The sequence below is a fragment of the Cetorhinus maximus genome, chromosome 5 (genome assembly GCF_964194155.1).
Source record: "Cetorhinus maximus chromosome 5, sCetMax3.hap1.1, whole genome shotgun sequence".
Lineage (NCBI taxonomy): Eukaryota > Metazoa > Chordata > Chondrichthyes > Lamniformes > Cetorhinidae > Cetorhinus > Cetorhinus maximus.
In genome coordinates, this window is record NC_135883.1 from 42,629,611 (window position 1) to 42,647,614 (window position 18,004).

The window sequence follows — 18,004 nt, forward strand, 5'->3', positions numbered from 1 at the left end:
TCATAATAACTTATAAACAAATCCCCAAATTAATCACTCCCAGGTAAATCTTTACCAAGGCAACAGTAACCCATAGACTTTAAACAGACACCAGGCAAAACACATTTGACCGTACAAATTCAAAATGAGGTTCCTTTCAATTTGGTTCCTTTGTTGACACAGTGTAGACTTACAGGCTGGCTGGATCTTAAATGCCTCTGACTTACACACACAAACTCCTTTCTGTTTGTACCTAGCTTTTCCCTTGAATGTAAATTTTCCGTGGTATCCTAGGCTTTTAACGTCACACCTTCTAACAATAACATTTTCATCCCACTAAAAATATAAACACATTGCTTGGTGTCTCCCAGCTAGGTGCAAGATTTCACCCATTCTTTTGAATGGTTTATTTACAAATGCAAATTGCCCTCTTGACACCTATGTTTCTAAACTTCTCCATTTTAATCTAATTACCATTTCAAGCCTACTTTCTATACATCAAAGCATCCAGACTAGTTAGCTTTAATCCAATTAAAACACACAAACACCACTAAACTCTATTTAAAAAATAATTTCCAATAACATAGACATTAATATCTCTTCATGACTTTAACAATGTAGTAATTTCATAATTACTGCTAAACGTTCTCACTGGCCCTGAAAAAACTCGTGTTATATTTGCGGAATTTCAAATTGCTCCATAACAAATTGCACATTTTTTAAAAAAAGCTTTTTCTTTTCAAGTTTATCTTTATAGTATCGCCTACCTTTAATCTAATTATTTATTTCACTTTCTGAAATTTTAAATTAAAAATGAAGGATTCCATACTAAATAGGAGCAGAATAGGCCATTCAGCCCTTTGAGCTTGCTCTGCCATTTAATAGGATCATGGCTGATCTGTTTGTGTTTTGAATTCCACATTTCCATCTACCCCTGATAACCTTTGATTCCCTCGCCTATACGAACAAGTGCCTTTAACTTCCTGGTTTGCTGTGTGTGAATACCTTAATGGGCAGAATTTTCCCATTAACATGTGGGGGCAGGACCCACATGCTGACGTGTAAAATGACACACACTGATGTCGGGCGAGCGTCGTGATGTCACCATGCACTATCGCGATATTTCGGTGGGCGCGCGCGATGATCGCCAATCCGCACCCGCCATTAATTAATGGGCCACTTGAGGCACCAATTGACGGCGATTTTTTGGGGCCCGTGTGATCTTCAGGTCATCGCATGGGCGCAACGGGCTGGCGGGTAGGACACATTTGTATAAACCTCATCCGCGGGTGGGATAAGAGGAGTCAGTGGGGTCGCGAATATGCTCAGTCAAATATTTAATTTTGAAAGTTACTGATACTTGCCTGTGTGAGCAGAAATGCTTCAAAACTCATACTAGCTGCTTGGACAGGACTCACAACCTTCAGGTCTGCACTCTACAGTGGAGATCCTTTTTGGGGCCTGCCGGTTTCAGGAAGCTTTCCTTTAGCCTGGGAATGGGAGTTGTGCTCTCCACTGGAGGCACCTCCTCTGAGAAGGAAGGGAGGGCCAGAAGTGGGAGGAGGCCAGGGAGTACATCCAGGGGTGCCACCTTTGGGAGGAGAGGCGTAGGCGCAAGGGGCGCAGGGCCAACAGGCAGTCCAAGGCGGAAGGGGCCGCAGAAGATGCCACTACCCTGCTGCCAGGGTGCACCTGCTATGAAGCAGCTACCAATATGTCTGAGGTGCAGTGCCAAAGGAGGCTCTGTCTCTCAAGGGAGACAGTCAACTCTATCTGTCAGATGATAGGCCCTGAGATTTCCACTAACGGTGTGGGTGGACATCCCATGCCAGTGGCTCTAAAGGTCACAGCTGCCCTCAACTTCTATGCCTCTGGCTCTTTCTAGGGCTCGGTGGGTGATCTTTGCAGTGTCTCCCAATAAACTGTCCACACTTGTGTCAAGCAGGTGACAGGCGCTTTATTCAGGCGTGCATTGATGTTCATCCACTACCGCTGGGACCAGGCCAGCCAGACAGAGCGAGCCAGAGGCATCGCTGCAATTGCTGGCTTTCCCAGCGTCCAGGGTGCAATTGACTGCACACATGTAGCCATCAAGGTGCCAGCAGGTGAGCCCAGTGCCTTTGTCAACAGGAAGGGATTCCACTCCATGAACATGCAGATAGTGTGTGATCACAGGATGCAGATTCTGCATGTCTGTGCAAGGTACCCAGGCAGCTCCCACGACGCCTACATCCTCAGACACTCCCAGGTGCCGGGGCTCTTCAGTGCTCCAGCGCGGCTGGATGGATGGCTGCTGGGTGACAAGGGCTATCCCCTCAGAAGGTGGATCTTGACGCCTCTCCGCCATCCAAGAACAGAAGCTGAGCAGTGGTACAATAGGAGCCACGTCTCCACAAGGGCTGTGGTGGAGAGAACCATCAGTCTTCTCAAGATGCGCTTCCGATGTCTGGACCGTTCAGGGGGTGCACTCCAGTACCCCCTGGATTGTATGTCACTGACAGTGGTTGCATGCTGCGCTCTCCACAATCTTGCACTGGAAAGATGGGGCACTATGGACGACGAAGATGTCGACGCAGTGGCTGCGGCTGCACACGATGAGTCCAGCAGTGAATCCGAGGATGAGCACGCACAGGGAAATGTTGAGGGGGTGGCCGCTGACCCAGGCATACTCCAGGGAGGCTGGGACACCTGGGAGGCTTAAATCCAACAAACCTTCAGCTAGAACACCACAGATGGATCTCCAACAAAATCCTGAGCTGCAGGTTCCATACTCAATACCTGAGTGCTAAATCTGCCTGGATAGGAACATTAACTAAGGGCCTTGTCAATAAAGCTCACTGTGACACAACTCACTCATAACATCGGTAACCATCCACCTGCAGAGGAAAAGAGGCGCCCTCAGCCATGATTACATATCTAAATTTAATGATGTAACAAAATGAACTTAAGGAAACAAAATGACAAAGGTGTTAAACACTACACCTTTGTCATTCATGACCTCATTGCGCAGCAACATTAAAGCACCAGTGAGAAACCCGTGGTGTGCCTAAGGTGTCTTAAATTTACGCTTTCGGGTGCTACGTCTAGGTGCTGTCCCCTCGCTGGCACTGGCATCTGAGACAGCCTGTCCACCTTGCTGTCCCGTTGGCCTCGATGACCTTGGCAGCCGTCCTTTGGCTTGTGGTGCCTGTGCTGGTTCTGCCTGAGAGGGAGTGGCCAGTTCCACCGTCGCAGCCTCATCGGATACAATGGTCACTGGCAGAGGGGCGGAGGAGCTGCTACCCTCAACCGGAGCACCCTGAGAGGAGCCCGCAGAGACGACAGGCAGCTGCTGCGCCGACGTGAGGTCACTTCGGACTTCCCTGCTCACGGTAGATGGATGGGCACCGAGCTGGGAAACTTGGTGCTCAGACGATCTCCCACACTGGCACTGACCAGATGAGGTCAATGCCGAGGTGAGGGCTTGCTGGTCCGAGCGCATTCCCAGGAAGCCCTGATTGGTCTCCTGGAGGAGCCTCTCCACGAGAGTCGCTACTCTCTCCATGGAGGAAGCATGGCGCTCAGACATCAGGCTCATTGCATTGCCGATGGTCCGCGTGGGCTCCTCCACCACGGAGACCAAGCCAAGCATAGCCTCTGTCAGATCCGCACATCTTGCTGGACTTCCAGCATTTGCTGCCTCATGGATGAGTCCAGAGGCACATCATCAGCCAACGACTGAGCATATGCCTGGTCTTCTGCAGTCCTCTGACTGCTGGTGCCATGGGCACCCTCTGTCTCCGCCAGCTCCTCCAGCGACTGTGAAGTGCCCTCACCACTGTGCCTCGGGACACTAGCTGATGATCTAATTCCCACCGAGGTGTTAGTATCTGGGCTGCTGCCTGTCTGGCAGAGCTGGTGGGTCAGAGACTTCAGGGCCCTCAGGTGTGAGAGGGGGCTCCTGTGCTTCCTCCTCCCAGGGCTGATCTGATGCTGAAAGGAAGAACAAGGACATTTGATTAGTAACGTGGAGACAATGTCAATGTGCATCCCTGTCCCCTGGATCATTATGCGCTCATCTTTCCATTAGCAATGGTCAAGCCATATTGCAAACTTCAATCACTGAACATTCAGCACTGCCATGGCTGCTGGGACACTAATGGTGACCTCAGTGTTGGGCTAACATACCTGCCTGTGGCACCCCAGCCTACCGACACCAGTGGACCTGGGCACATGGCGCGCCTCCAGATCGAGGGCTTCCTGTTCAAACCTGTAAATGAAGGCCAGCTGGGCCGGCCCTCCGCCAGTCCTCAACCACTCGGCGGCATTATGAGCATTTTTCTCCTGAAAAAGAGAAAAGAGCATTGATTAGTGCAACTTGCACCTGGAACCTCTTCGCTGCTGTCCCACCCCAACCAGAGTGGAACATTGCAGGGCTCCAGTGCCTCCTCACCCCGCAGCTGCCGCACACTCACACGAAAATGCCAGGCCTGTCCCCCCGCCCCACTTTGCCAAATGCAGCCGACATCACATTTGGCACCGCACGGTCCAACCTTGCTAAGCAAGGAGGCGCGAGCACTTGGAACGTAAAGGGCGGCAGATGGGTCGGTGCCCCGCCGCCTGGAAGCTCCCCTCCCAGCATGTCAGCACCCTGACTTTGACATGTTTTGCAGTTCCAGCACTGTGCCTAAGTGCAGATCCTCCAGGTTGCCCCCAAAACAGTAATGTGGGTGTCACTGTACCACATGCTGTGGGTGCAGAACCCATCTCATCACCACCCTCTCAGGGTGACCTCGGCATGGGCAATATCTGCTGGCCCACCCAGTGAAGGACACATGCCGTCAATGATTCAATGCAGTAACTGCACTCAGAGTTGGGGGTGGGGGGGTGGTGACGGCCGGGGAGAAAGCCTACTTGCTGGGTTAAGTGACCAATGCCATCATGGTACTCGCCCTTCCAGAGCGCAAAATGTCGTTGAAATGCTTGCGGCACTGGATCCAGGTGCGTTGTACCACATCGCAGGAGCTCACTATCTCCGCCACCTCTTCCCAGGCACGTTTGGTCATGTGGGGGGGCCTCCTTCTCCCCTTCCTGGGAACGAGGACCTCCTGCCATGCTACCACCACCTCAAGGAGGGCAGCAAGGCAATTGTCTGAGAAATGAGGGGTACAGTGCCCCCCTACCCTACCCTCCTGCCTGGCCTGCTCACCAGCAGCGCTCTGGGGAGCCCCTCTGCTGACCATGTTTGACAGCCTTTGCAAGGCTGCAGGAGCACCTTTAAACAGGCTGCCGGGTCACCAGTGAACCCGGCGGACATAGCAGTCCTGCTGCCGCCCACGCACTCCCGCTGTCCTCGGGAGCTGCTTTTCGTGCTGGGTGGGCCTTAATTGGCCAGCCCGTATAAAATGGTGGCATTGACCCAATGACCCGATTGCGGGCGGCGATCGGGTCCGTGCCTGCTCCCACACAGGCCCGACAGACAGAAAATTCTGTCCAATGTGATTGGCTTCTGACCTGCTTGCTGATATTGCTGCAGTACATCAGGACATCCCTTTGACTTGGCAATTATGGCAATATGTTCAACAGTAACAAACATCAATTCAGACTTCAGCTCTTTATTGTCAGATTAAAATGTTGTCTGGAAAGGAGAAAGCCTTGCCACAGGAGTCATTAGATCTTTGTGCACAGTTTTCTTAGAGATCAGCGTTCCCCTTCATCACTGGCCATAAAATCCGGGCCAAAGAATTTTGAGGCGAGGGCACCTGTTAACAGTATCCATTTACAAGAAGGAGGCAAATCTAATCCAGGGATCAAATCTATCATCAAGACTGGTTAAAGTAATGGGGTGTTTCTTCAAGAATATGCTTGATTACCTTTCTTAGGATAACCCAACAAATACGTGCAAGCATTAAAGCATGGGAACAGAAGCAAGCTGTGCAGTCCCTGGCGCCTATTACTCTATACAGTTGGATTGTGGCTGATCTGTACCTCAACTCCATTTCCCCACCATTTGATTCAAATCCCTTAATATCCTTATCTAATAAAATAAAATTGTCAATCTCAGACTTGAATATTTCAATTGGTTGAGCATCCAAAGCATTTTGGGGCAAAGAATTCCAGATTTCCACTGCCTGTTTTGTGGAAAATGCTTCCCGATTTCAGTCCTGAATGGTCTAGTTCTACTTTCAAGATTATGCTGCCTTGTTCTGGACACCCTCACTGAAGGGAACAGATTTTATCTTTCCAGTCAATCAAATATTTTCACCATTTTAAATACTTGAAATATATCACTCCTCCACCATCTTAACCCCAGATTGCTCAGAGCTATTGATGAAACACACAAGTCATGACTGTTCTCCTTGTAGCCATGTGCTGCACCCTGCACATCTTTGCCTTCATTGAAGGTCTGAACCTTGTCATACTGGGAGGAACACTAATAGAACTGGAAGATCCTGTACCAGAGCAGAGGGACATGGCATTTGTTCAAAATGGCAGGGATGTGGGAGCATGAATTGTGGCATAGCCTTTCACTGAATAAGTGCCCCCCTCCATCCTCAGAGGTGGTATCTGGGAGGCCAATTCTGGGCAGCCACTAATCTCTCAAAATTCAAATAAAGTTTTATTGTAAAAATGTTGAGTTGAAATTGTTGATGACTTTTGGTAAAAAGGATTCAGCATATTATAACTTTGAGATCGACAGTATCTTTCAAACTCTAAAATGCATTTGATAACGTGCTGCACAATAGACCTGTGAGCAAAGTTATCACTCATGGAACAAAAGGGACAGTGGCAACATGGGTACAAAATTGTTTGAGTGACAGGAAACAGAGAGTAGTGGTTAACGGTTGTTTTTTAGACTGGAGGAATGCCTATAGTGGAGTTCCCCAGGGGTTGGTGTTAGGATCCCTGCTCTTCCTGATATATATTAATAACTTAGACCTTGGTGTACAGGGCACAATTCCAAAATTTGCAGATGGTACAAAACTTGGAAGTATTATGAACTGTGAGGAGGATAGAGTAGAACTTCAAAAGGACATAGACAGGTTGGTGGAATGCGCAGACAATTGGCAGAAGAAATTTAATGCAGGGAAGTGTGAAGTGATTCATTTGGTAGGAAGAATGCAGAGAGATAATCTAAAGGGTACAATTCTAAAGGGGGTGCAGTAGCAGAGGGACCTGGGTCTATAAGTCATTGCAGGTAGCAGGAAGGTTGAGGGCGCAGTTAATAAAACATGAGATCCTGGGCTTTATCTATATGGGCATAGAGTACAAAAGCAAGGATTTATTAAACTCTGGTTCGGCCTTATTTAGAGTATTGTGTCCAGTTCTGGGCACCACACTTTAGGAAGGATGTGAAGGCATTAGAGGATGCAGAAAAGATTTACAAGAATGGTTCCAGTGATGAGGAACTTCAGTTATGTGGATAGATTGGAGAAGTTGGGACTGTTCTCCTTAGAGAAAAGGTTGAGAGGAGATTTGATAGAGGTATTCAAAATCATGAGGTTTCGGGACAGAGTAGATAGGGAGAAACTGTTCCCATTGGTGAATGGATCAAGCACAAGAGGGCACAGATTTAAGGTAATTGGCAAAAGAAGCAATGGAGACAAAAGGAGAACTTTTTCACACAGCGAGTGGTTAGGATCTAGAATGCGTTGCCTGAGACTGTGGTGGAGGCAGGTTCAATCGAGGCATTCAAGAGGGAATTGAATTATCTTCTGAAAAGAAAGAATGTGCAGGGCTACTGGGAGAAGATAGGGGGAGTGGCACTAAGTGAATTGCTCCTTCAGCGAGTCAGCACAGACACAATGGGCCAACTTTTAACTTCCAGTATTGGAGGAGGAGAAAGAGTACTGAAGAGGGGCTTAAAATTCCCCCAAGCCATCTTGCTTGGGCCCTGCACTGCCCCTCTGGACACTCTCTCTTGTTAATATGGGTGGGCTGGGAAGTTGGGGTGTGGTGGTGGGATAGCGGGTAAATGAGCCATGGACTTGCTTATGGCCATCTACGCGTGGAACAGGATTGTGAGATGCTGAACTGCCTTGTGCAGCTGGCAACATGCCTACTTCAGTAAGGCTGGAACCCAGGGTGGTGCTGTTGCTCATAAAGTGGAGACATAAATTTAATTTTTCCAACTGAGTACCGGTTAGCCAAAGCCTGCTGACTGACTGTTTAGAGGTGATTTGTAGGTGGGCTGACTACTACACTCCCAAGAAGGAGTGGAAGTGTGGAGCTCTGATTTCCCATCAGTCCCTCCTGTGACAGATCAAAGACATGAACTATGAAACAAAGTCTTCTCCTTCCATCTCCTCCAGAAGCTGTTTGGCCACCCATTCCACACTTTCACCCCTTCCTTCACCTCCCTATCTTCCCTTCCTCTACAGCAGTTGCTTTCCTATGGGGGAAAGATAGATAGTTAAAACAATTACCTTTGTCAATGCCCCACGCTGGGGATTAAGTCTATGCCACTGTCTTTTACTGAAGCATTGTGGAATGGTACTCTTTTCTGTATTGTAGGTATTGAATACTTGAGGTCCGGGAGTCCAGGAGACTGATCAGCTGTTGCTGCTTTTATTCTACCTCATGCCATGAGAACCTGAAGGTCATTTCCTGAGAAGTTGAAAGCGCTCTCCTGGAATTCAATATTAATCATTCTTTTTTTCATGGGATATGGGTGTTGCTGGCAAGGCCAGCATTTGTTGCCCATCCCTAATTGCCCCTGAACTGTCTGGCTTACTAGGCTATTTTGGAGTGTATTTAAGAGTCAACCACATTGCTGTGGGTCTGGAGTCACATGTAGGCCAGACCAGGTAAGGATGACAGATTTCCTTTCATAAAGGACATTAGTGAACCAGATGAGTTTTTACAATGGTTCATGACAGTTGTCATGGTCACTATTACTGAGACTGGCTTTCAATTCCAGATTTATTAATTGAATTTAAATTCCACAAGCTGCCACAGTGGGGTTTGAACCTATGGGCTGGGTTTAACGTGCCCCACCCCCTCCCCCACAGGGGTCTTTTCGGTGCTGGGGGCACCACCTTCCCGACCAAGTCCCATTGATATGGGGGGGTGGGGGGTAAAGCGCCCACTAGCCCACCTGCCCACAGGCCTATTAAGGCTCATAAGTAGCCAATTAATTGCTACTTAACCTCAATTCATCTCCACTGCCCTAATACTCTAGGCAGGGAGGTGTCAGCTGTGGCTCAGTCCATAGCACCCTCGCCTTTGAATCAGAGGGTTGTGGGTTCGTGTCCCACTCCCGGAAACCAAGAACTGTGATTGTACTCGAAAGAGTTGCAATCTGTGACTGTTGATGACTCGAAAAAATACTCTAGGCAGTAGTAGGTGGGCCAGAGTGTGAAGGTGAAAGGGCAGGAAGGAAGACGGGGTGCATACTTTGGGTGGTTTGCCCTGTGTGCATCAGGGGTACCTCACTCCCTCTTTGTGCCTCCCCGCCTGACGTCCAAAACCTGCTCCTCCTCCCCCATTTCTCCTCTCCCTTGGAGGCACGATCGCTCCCTGCTCAAAAAGCCCAGGACTTACCTGGGTCCGGGGTCCATCTTCGATCTTCAACTTGTGAGTTCTGGTGCTGCTAGGACTGCATGAGTGGCCAGCAGCACTCATGGGTGGGACTTCCTTCCACTGAGGACCGGAAGGCCCACTCCCTGCTTGTTAAGGCCATCCACAGTGTGTTATCACTACAGGGCAGCCTTTTTAAAAATCAGTCGGCTAGCGACTTTGTATTCAGCCCCATGTCCCCAGAATATTAACCTGTGCCTCTGAGTTATTAATCTAGTGATATTACCACCACATCACTGTCTGAGAAGGGAAACAGTGGAGACAATTCAGTCTCTGCCAAGCAATTTGAATAAATTAATTTGAAAAAATCTGCAATTCATGAGCTAATTGCTGCTTACTGTGCACTCCTCAACTTCACTATGAAGGAACTTTTTCCCTTTGACTTTCATTAGTCCATCCTAGGCCATTTAGGGGAGGCGATGGCATAGTAGCATTGTCACTGGACTAGTAATCCAGAGACTGAGGGTAATGCTCTGGGGATCCAGTTTCGAATCCCGCCACGGCAGGTGATGGAATTTGAAATTGAATTCAATAAAAATCTGGAATTAAAAGTCTAATGATGACCATGAAACCATTGTCGATTGTTGTAAAAACCCATCTGGTTCACTAATATCCTTACCTGGTCTGGCCTGCATGTGACTCCAGACCCACAGCAATGTGGTTAACTCTTAAATGCCCTCTGAACAAGGGCAATTAGGGATGGGCAATAAATGCAGGCCTAGCCAATGACGCCCACATCCATGAATGAATAAAATCCATAAAATTCATAAAAAAATATAAATTCATAAAAATAAAAATCCTTGCATCTTGAGGTTCTGTTCCGATTATGTTTCAACCACGTGCATTGCACAGATTTATGGGTCTTTCTGCGCTTGGGCGCATTCTGCCTAACCTACAAGCTCTATTGCCTAAAAGTACAAGGGCTTCAGGCATATGAGAACACTACCACCTGCAAGTTCCCTTGCTAGTTACACACCATCCTAACTTGGAAATATATATTGCCATTCCTTCATTGTTGCTGGGTCAAAACTGCTGGGTCAGAACTCCCTGCCTAACAGCACTGTGGCTGTAGCTACACTACAAGTACTGCTGCCGTTAATGAAGATGGCTTACCGCCATCTTCTCAAGGGCAATTGGTGATAACTACTGGCCTCTTCAGTGATGCCCATGCCCCATGAATGAAGAAAACATTTTTTTTTAAAGTAGATTGCAAGGGTACCGGATGCAATTTTATTAGGTGCAATTTTGAGTCCAAATTCTGGTAGGACCATGTAGGAAACTCTAGCCTGGGCTGGTTAGGGGCCAGAATGAGGGGCAAAACAAAGCCTAGAGCCCCAGGATTTTGCGCTGGGTGTTTCCTGTTCCTAATCTTTAATGATGTAGAAGCAGAAATCAAATACAATCTGTTTAGGTTTGCAACATGATACTAAAGAGATAGTTAAGAGCAACAAAACAACAAAAAAATGAGTCTAAAGAAACTCTAGTTCTGCACACCACTGGTATGTATTGGCAAAAAAATAGTTATTATAAATATAGTATAAGATAGTGTAGAAATACTTGAAATGAAGCAGAAAGGCATCTGAAGTTTTGGTAGATTTGGCACTTATGAAAATAATTGAAATGAAATTTTCAAGAAAGTTATATGAATAAAAGTATAATTTAAAAAAAAACCTGGTCACTAGTCACTGACTTTCACAACACTAAGATCTGAATTTTGATCTCATACAAAATATTAATTGTATGATAATAAGAAATAATAAAGCCATTGGATTAATTAGGATTTCTGTTGCTAAATTTTAATGAAATTGAAGTGGTATGGAGTTAGTAAAAAATGGTAGTGTAATTGAGTGCAGTAGGGCATGGGAGAGGAAAGTGCTGGTGCTATTGGTGTGTTGATGTCAACGTCATGAGGGCTCCGCTGGCTTAACTGTCTTGTTTTACTCACCCTGGCATGGGAAGAGTCCGACCTTTCCTTAAAGAGTGCTGGCCAAGATTGGGGAAAATCACAGCCTGGGAAAACAAATGTGAACCCATAGCTTCTTTTCTGTGGTATAAAAAAAATATGGTCCTATGTTAGGAAAATTCTGCAGAATTCAGACAAATGTGGATTTTTTTTTTATATTTATTTCAGACTTAAAGGACAAACAAGCTGTGAAGAAGAAAGCAGAAAAAGGAGGATCAAATAGCACGCCACCTCCAACCAGCCCTTCTGCACCTCAGCCTACTGTTGAGCAAATTAGACAGAATGTCCGGCATTCTCTGATGGACATTTTAGCAAAAAGGTAAATTAGAGTTAAATTTGACGGACAAATTTTAGAAACTATTAAAACAGGTTCAGATTATCTTTGTTATTTTTTTCTTTGTAATCAACAAAGAATCCAAAGGAAAGCAAGGTGAGACAGAAGCCTTGGTGAAGTATTACTTCCTGTTAAATATTTGTAAATGGTGCCAGGTTAGTCCTAAACTAAATTATCTGTCAAAAGTGCACTATTGTTGAGTTCAGTGGTTAATTTACATTCTTATTTTTACTACTATCTATCATAAGTTATGTTGTTGTTCTCTAAAGTATAAACATTTACTATTTGCTATATTTTGCAAGTCACCATAAATTGTAAAGATTCCTGGCCTAACTTTTGAAGGGCAATGCCAGTTACCAAAGGAAAGCAACACTATCACTGCAGAAAGTACTTTTAATCAGTGCATGTACGGCATCAGTAACAGTAGATTGTGTTTTCTGCTATTATGCTTGTCTGGGAAGGAAATTGTGGGCTCGTGAGCATAGAAGGAGGGAAGTCCCATTAAGTAAATCAGCCATTACAGAAAAATAAATAAATTATAGAATGTCAAATTCTCAAGCCACTGCTCATCATAGTTTGAGAGTTATCTGGGTACAGATAACCAAAGTTCTGATGTTCACCTGTTCCTTTGGCATACCTGATGTACCCCTGATGACTGCTGGCCCCAATTTGAATCTCAACTATTTCAATAACATAGAGGAGGGCAACAAACTTGAATGTGGACTTTTATAAGGGGTTTGATAAAGCACCACATAATAGACCTGTTAGCAAGATTGAAGCTCGCGGGATTAAAGGTTTCATGGAAATGAAATTGTCTAAGGAATGGAGAGCAATGGTGAATGATTGCTTTTCAGGCTTGAGGGAAGTATGCAGTGGTATTTCCCAGAGATTTGTATCGGGGCTACAAGTGAGCTAGATTTGGATATGCAGGGCATAATTTCAAGATTTGCAGATGACACGAAACTCAGAAGTGTAGTAAATAGTGAGGAGGATCGTCACAGACTTCAGAAGGATATAGTTAGTCAAGTGAAATGGGCAGACACATGACAGATGAAAGTTCACACAGAGCAGTGTGATTGGACGAATGAGCAGAGGCAATAAGTGGGGCAATAATTTTTTAAATGGAGTGCAGGAACAGAGACAAATCTTTGTCAAGTTCAGAAGGCTTTTTAAAATGATATGTGGGATTCTTGGCTTTAGAAATAGAAGTATAGAGTACAGAAGGAATGGAACTTATGCTAAGTGTTTATAGAACAGTGGTTAGGCCTCAGCTGAAGTATTGTGTCCAATTCTGGGCACCGCACTTCAGGAATGATGTCAAGGCCTTAAGAAAGGGTCCTTCAGAGTGTTCTATTCCAGAGAGCCAGGCATTGAAGGATAGAACTGGAGTCTAATCATTAAACACTTTATGAACTTTAATTCACAGAAATGCACATTTCAGACACTTCCTAACCCAACAATCACTGCTTCTATATAGAGAAGATCACAATTGAATCTCCAATTTATGCTCATCACCTGAACACAGTTAAATACTCAATTATTATATGATTAACACAGAGGAAGTTAACTAGAATGGTACCAGGGATGTAAGTCTTCAGTTACTTGGAGAAACCAGAGAAACTGGAGTTATTCTCCCTAGAGTGAGGAAGATTAAAAGGAAATTTGATAGAAAGGTCTTCAAAATCATGAAGGGGTTTGATAGAGTAAATAAGGATAAACTTTCCCAGTGGTGGAAGCGTCAGTAACCAGAGGACATGGATTTAAAGTGTCTAGCAAAAGAACCAAAGGTGACATGAAGAAGCAAAAATGTTTAGTTACAATCTGGAATGCACTGCCTGAAAGCTTGGTGGTCGCAGAGTCAAGAACTTATAAAGGAAATTGAAGGGAAAAAAGTAGAGGGCTTTGGGGATAAAGCAGGGAAATGGAAGTAAATTGGATAATTCTTTCACAGACACAGCATGTTGAATGGCCTTCTGTGCTGTTTCATTCTATGATTTTATGTATTAGTCTCATGAGAAATGCAGTACTGCTGATTAATTATTACTATATTAACAATGAAACACATTTCGCTTTTGTTCAGGCTCTCGGAATCGGATTTGAAAGTGCCAGAGGAGCGAGCGACAAAGGTTGCAGCCAGAATTGAAAGAAAGCTATTTTCTTTTTACGGGGACACAGATACTAAGTACAAAAGCAAATACAGAAGCTTGATGTTTAACCTCAAAGATCCAAAAAATCAAGTATGTAAATAGCAATTGTTCAAAAAAAAAAGCTTCAAGCATGCTGATTTTTGAACACTCATGTTTTGTAAGATTAATATCACAGAATTTAGTTTGTCAAGGTTGACTTGGGCAATTGGATTGATGTCAGTCATCTGAACACAGGAAATATGTTTTGTGTTCAGTTTGTGTTGGCAGATTTGTTAAATTGTTGTGGGTAAGTTACTTCTCAGATGTAACAAGTTTATCAACTAATACTAATATTAATCTCATAATTTTCATAATTATGGATGTGAGAAGCCATTTGGCCCTTCCTTGGTTATCCATCCAGAAATCCTCTAAAGGGTCCCTATTGCAGCATTTATTTGATTTTTAAATGATTGTCTAGTTACTGTGCCTGAAAATCTATTCCATTTGTTGATCACTGTTGTGAAGAATATCTTTCTGATAAATTCCGAAATTTACCTTTGACTAGTTTGAAAATCTCTCTCCCATTGACTTTACAACTTATTTCAATTTTTCCAGATTTGCCTTTTCCACAGTTAGTCTACTGTTAACCATCTTGTACACTTATAACAGATCACTTGCATTTCTTTTCTCAAGGCTCAATCTTTCCTCGGTCTTATACCAGATTCCTTGCCTGCACATCTCCCTTGTGGCTCAGTGGACAAACTCTATTTCCATTGCTTCTGCAGTGATTTAGTTGGCAGCACACTTGCCCCAGGTTTGGAGGGTTGTTGGTTCAAGTCTTCACCCCAGGGACTTAAGCACAAAATCAAGGCTAAAGCTCCAGTAAAGTACTGAGGGAGGGCTGTATTGTCGGAGGTTCAATCTTTCAAATGAGATGTTAAACCCTCTCTGCCCTCTCAGGTAGACGTATAATGAACACTCATTAGCGAGGGACAAGGTCCTCTGTTAAGTACAAATGATCTGATTAAGTAATATTTATAGTTAAAGGACATCAATGAGCTCAATATTAGAAAGTTCCTGGATCCAAATTCTCCATATCTATGAAAACCTTAAAAGATCTTAAGTCACCCACACCCATTCATCTCCAGAGAGTAAGTGCCAGGGTAGATAATTTTCCCTCATTAAAGAGTTGTAAAAATTCAGGAATTGGTTTTGTAGCCTTCCTGTGGACTCCCTTCAGTAACTGCACATCTTTGCTGTAATTACTTTCTTGGATCACTGTTATGCAGAAATGGCACTGAAATTCCTGTGCTGTCGTGCTATTGGGAACCTGCGCTGAAATTTCCAGCTGAGCTCCAGCAAGAATTAAGTTGTTGAGAAATTTTGTCCTATTTTTCAGAATGTTATATGCTTCTTCTTTCTCTAACCTTTGTTTTTAAAATCCTCAATCTCTCTGTTGTCTTTCTGCATCACCAATTGCCTCTAACCCCAACTGGTACTGAAATTTATGTACTTAAAATTACAATATTTTGTTGAAATGCCGTGGACTGCCTCAGGCATTGAAACTCGTGTGAGGAAATTGTGTTCACCATGTTGAAATGGCTTTCTGGGGTAGAATAATGGAGCAAAACCCCTAAAAATATTTAGTAGTATTGCTGCTATGAAGGATTGTTGGCTCTTCGTGAATGATAAGCTAGAGTGAGCCAAACAACGTTGTTCGTCAGTGTTTATTTTGTGATAAGAATACCTCCTACACTTATGGTGGCATAGTGGTACCATGGGGACATGGATTCAAATCCCACCATGGCAGCTGGTGGAATTTAAATTCAATTAATAAAATCTGGAGTTGAAAACTAGTCTTGGTAATGGTGACTATGAAACCTATTGTTGTAAAACCCATCTGGTTCACTAATGTCCTTTAGGGAGGGAAATCTGCCAGAGCAAGTAAGCTCTGCCCTAAGATAAAAGCAAAATACTGCGGATGCTGGAAATCTGAAATAAAAACAAAAATAGCTGGAAAAGCTCAGCAGGTCTGACAGCATTTGTGGAGAGGAAGACAGAGTTCACATTTCGAGTCCGTATGACTCTTCATCAGAACTAAAGCAAAATAGAAATGAGGTGAAATATAAGTTGTTTGAGGAGGGTGGGACAGGTGGAGCTGGATAGAGGGCCAGTGATAGGTCGAGGCAAAGAAGAGATTGCCAAACATGTCATAGACAAAAGGACAAAGGCATGTTGACGGTGGTGATATTAGCTAAAGGATGTGCTAATGGTGACATTAAGGGTAGAAAGCAGGACGAGCAAGTGACAGATGGCCCGAGTGGGGGTGGGGTAGGGGGAAGGGATCAAAATGGGCTAAAAGGTGGAGATAAAACAATGGATGGAAATAAATTTAAAAATAATAATGGAAATGGGTGCGAAAAGAAGAATATATATATTAAAGAAGTTGTTGAACTCAATGTTAAGTCCGGAAGGCTGTAAAGTGCCTAATCGGAAGATGAGGTGCTGTTCCTCCAGTTTGCGTTGAGCTTCACTGGAACATTGCAGCAGGCCAAGGACGGACATGCGGGCATGAGACCAAGGTGGTGTGTTGAAATGGCAAGTGACAGGGAGGTCTGGGAGCAGCGAATGCAGTAGACTAAATTGAGGGAAGTGCAAGTGAAATGCTGCTTCACTTGAAAGGAGTGTTTGGGCCCTTGGACAGTGAGGTGCTTCCAACCCTTAATGTCACCATTAGCACATCCTTTAGCTAATATCACCACCGTCAACACGCCTTTGTCCTTTTGTCTATGACATGTTTGGCAATCTCTTCTTTGCCTCAACCTATCACTGGCCCTCTATCCAGCTCCACCTGTCCCACCCCCCTCAAACAACTTACATTTCACCTCATTTCTATTTTTCTTTAGTTCTGATGAAGAGTCATACGGACTCGAAACGTTAACTCTGTCTTCCTCTCCACAGATGCTGGCAGACCTGCTGAGCTTTTCCAGCTATTTTTGTTTTTATTTAAGCTCTACCCAACATGCGACTCCAGACCCACAGAAATGTGGCTGACTCTTAACTGTCCTCTCAAAGGCACTTAGGGTTGGGCAACAAATGCTGGTCTTGCCAGCAACACCCACATCCGATGAAAGAATAAACTAAAAAAAACTTCAAAAGTAATTCATAGCAGGAGACATTTTGCTGTATCAGTGCTAGTTTTTAAAAATATTTTCCCTTTTTATCCTTATTTTCCTAAATGACACCAGTGCTTATATGACAGCAGGAGTACAGTAACATAATTCATACCAACAAATATAAAATTATATCATGTGAACATAAGCCGTAATATTGAAAACTGTCTGTATTTGGTTATCTTTGATGGGACATTTGAAAGGAGAGTTAAAATGGCCAGGAGGGAACTCTGCTTTCTGAATTCAAATGTGCCTCCTGGCAGGGTTAAACCTTTGTTTGTTTAAAACCACTGAAGCTAGAGGGCTAACTTTTTGAGGAAAAGAAGAACATTTTAAAATAATTCATAAATTAATGCATAATCTAAAAGCAGTTTGCCATTGCTCTCCAAATGACTGAAATTTATGCAGTTGGTAACTGTGCTGTGCAGAACTGGAGGTTGCTGATTGACAGGTACTGCAATAATTGATCAAATTGATTTCAGCACCTCTGGATTAGAAAATGGAAATTAGCCAGCCATCCTGTTCCTTTGCAGTGACTATCACCAGGAGTGTATCCTTGAGCTTGCGTGTGATATTATCTGTGGTTCAGTTACTAGTCAGCACTCACCTGTGAATCATGGGTTGCCCAGCTAAAGAAGCATTTGTTTTTAGATCTCACTTATCTTTGTAGCATATGAGACAGTTGTGACTTAGCAAAACACTTTGATGTCAGCACTTGTTTGTAAATACTGCAGAGAATATTACTGAAATTTACTGCACCAGCCTAAAATTACAGGTGCATTTGATTATTGCATAACTGATATAGTTTTTGAGTTTGCACATTAGAAGATTTTTAAATTAAAAATTAGGAGAGAGGAATATGGGAACAGGA

General features: G+C 44.3%; 1 protein-coding gene across 4 annotated transcripts in view; it reads left to right on the top strand.

Moving 5' to 3' along the window:
• The window catches only part of phf3 (PHD finger protein 3), a 154,193-nt gene that overhangs the window by 101,058 nt on the left and 35,131 nt on the right, over positions 1 to 18,004 (top strand). For all 4 annotated transcript variants that reach the window (XM_078541843.1, XM_078541841.1, XM_078541839.1 and 1 more), the window contains 2 exons: positions 11,669 to 11,819; positions 13,915 to 14,071. In XM_078541843.1, the coding sequence (XP_078397969.1) occupies positions 11,669 to 11,819; positions 13,915 to 14,071 (308 nt within the window). The remainder of the gene's footprint in view (positions 1 to 11,668; positions 11,820 to 13,914; positions 14,072 to 18,004) is intronic.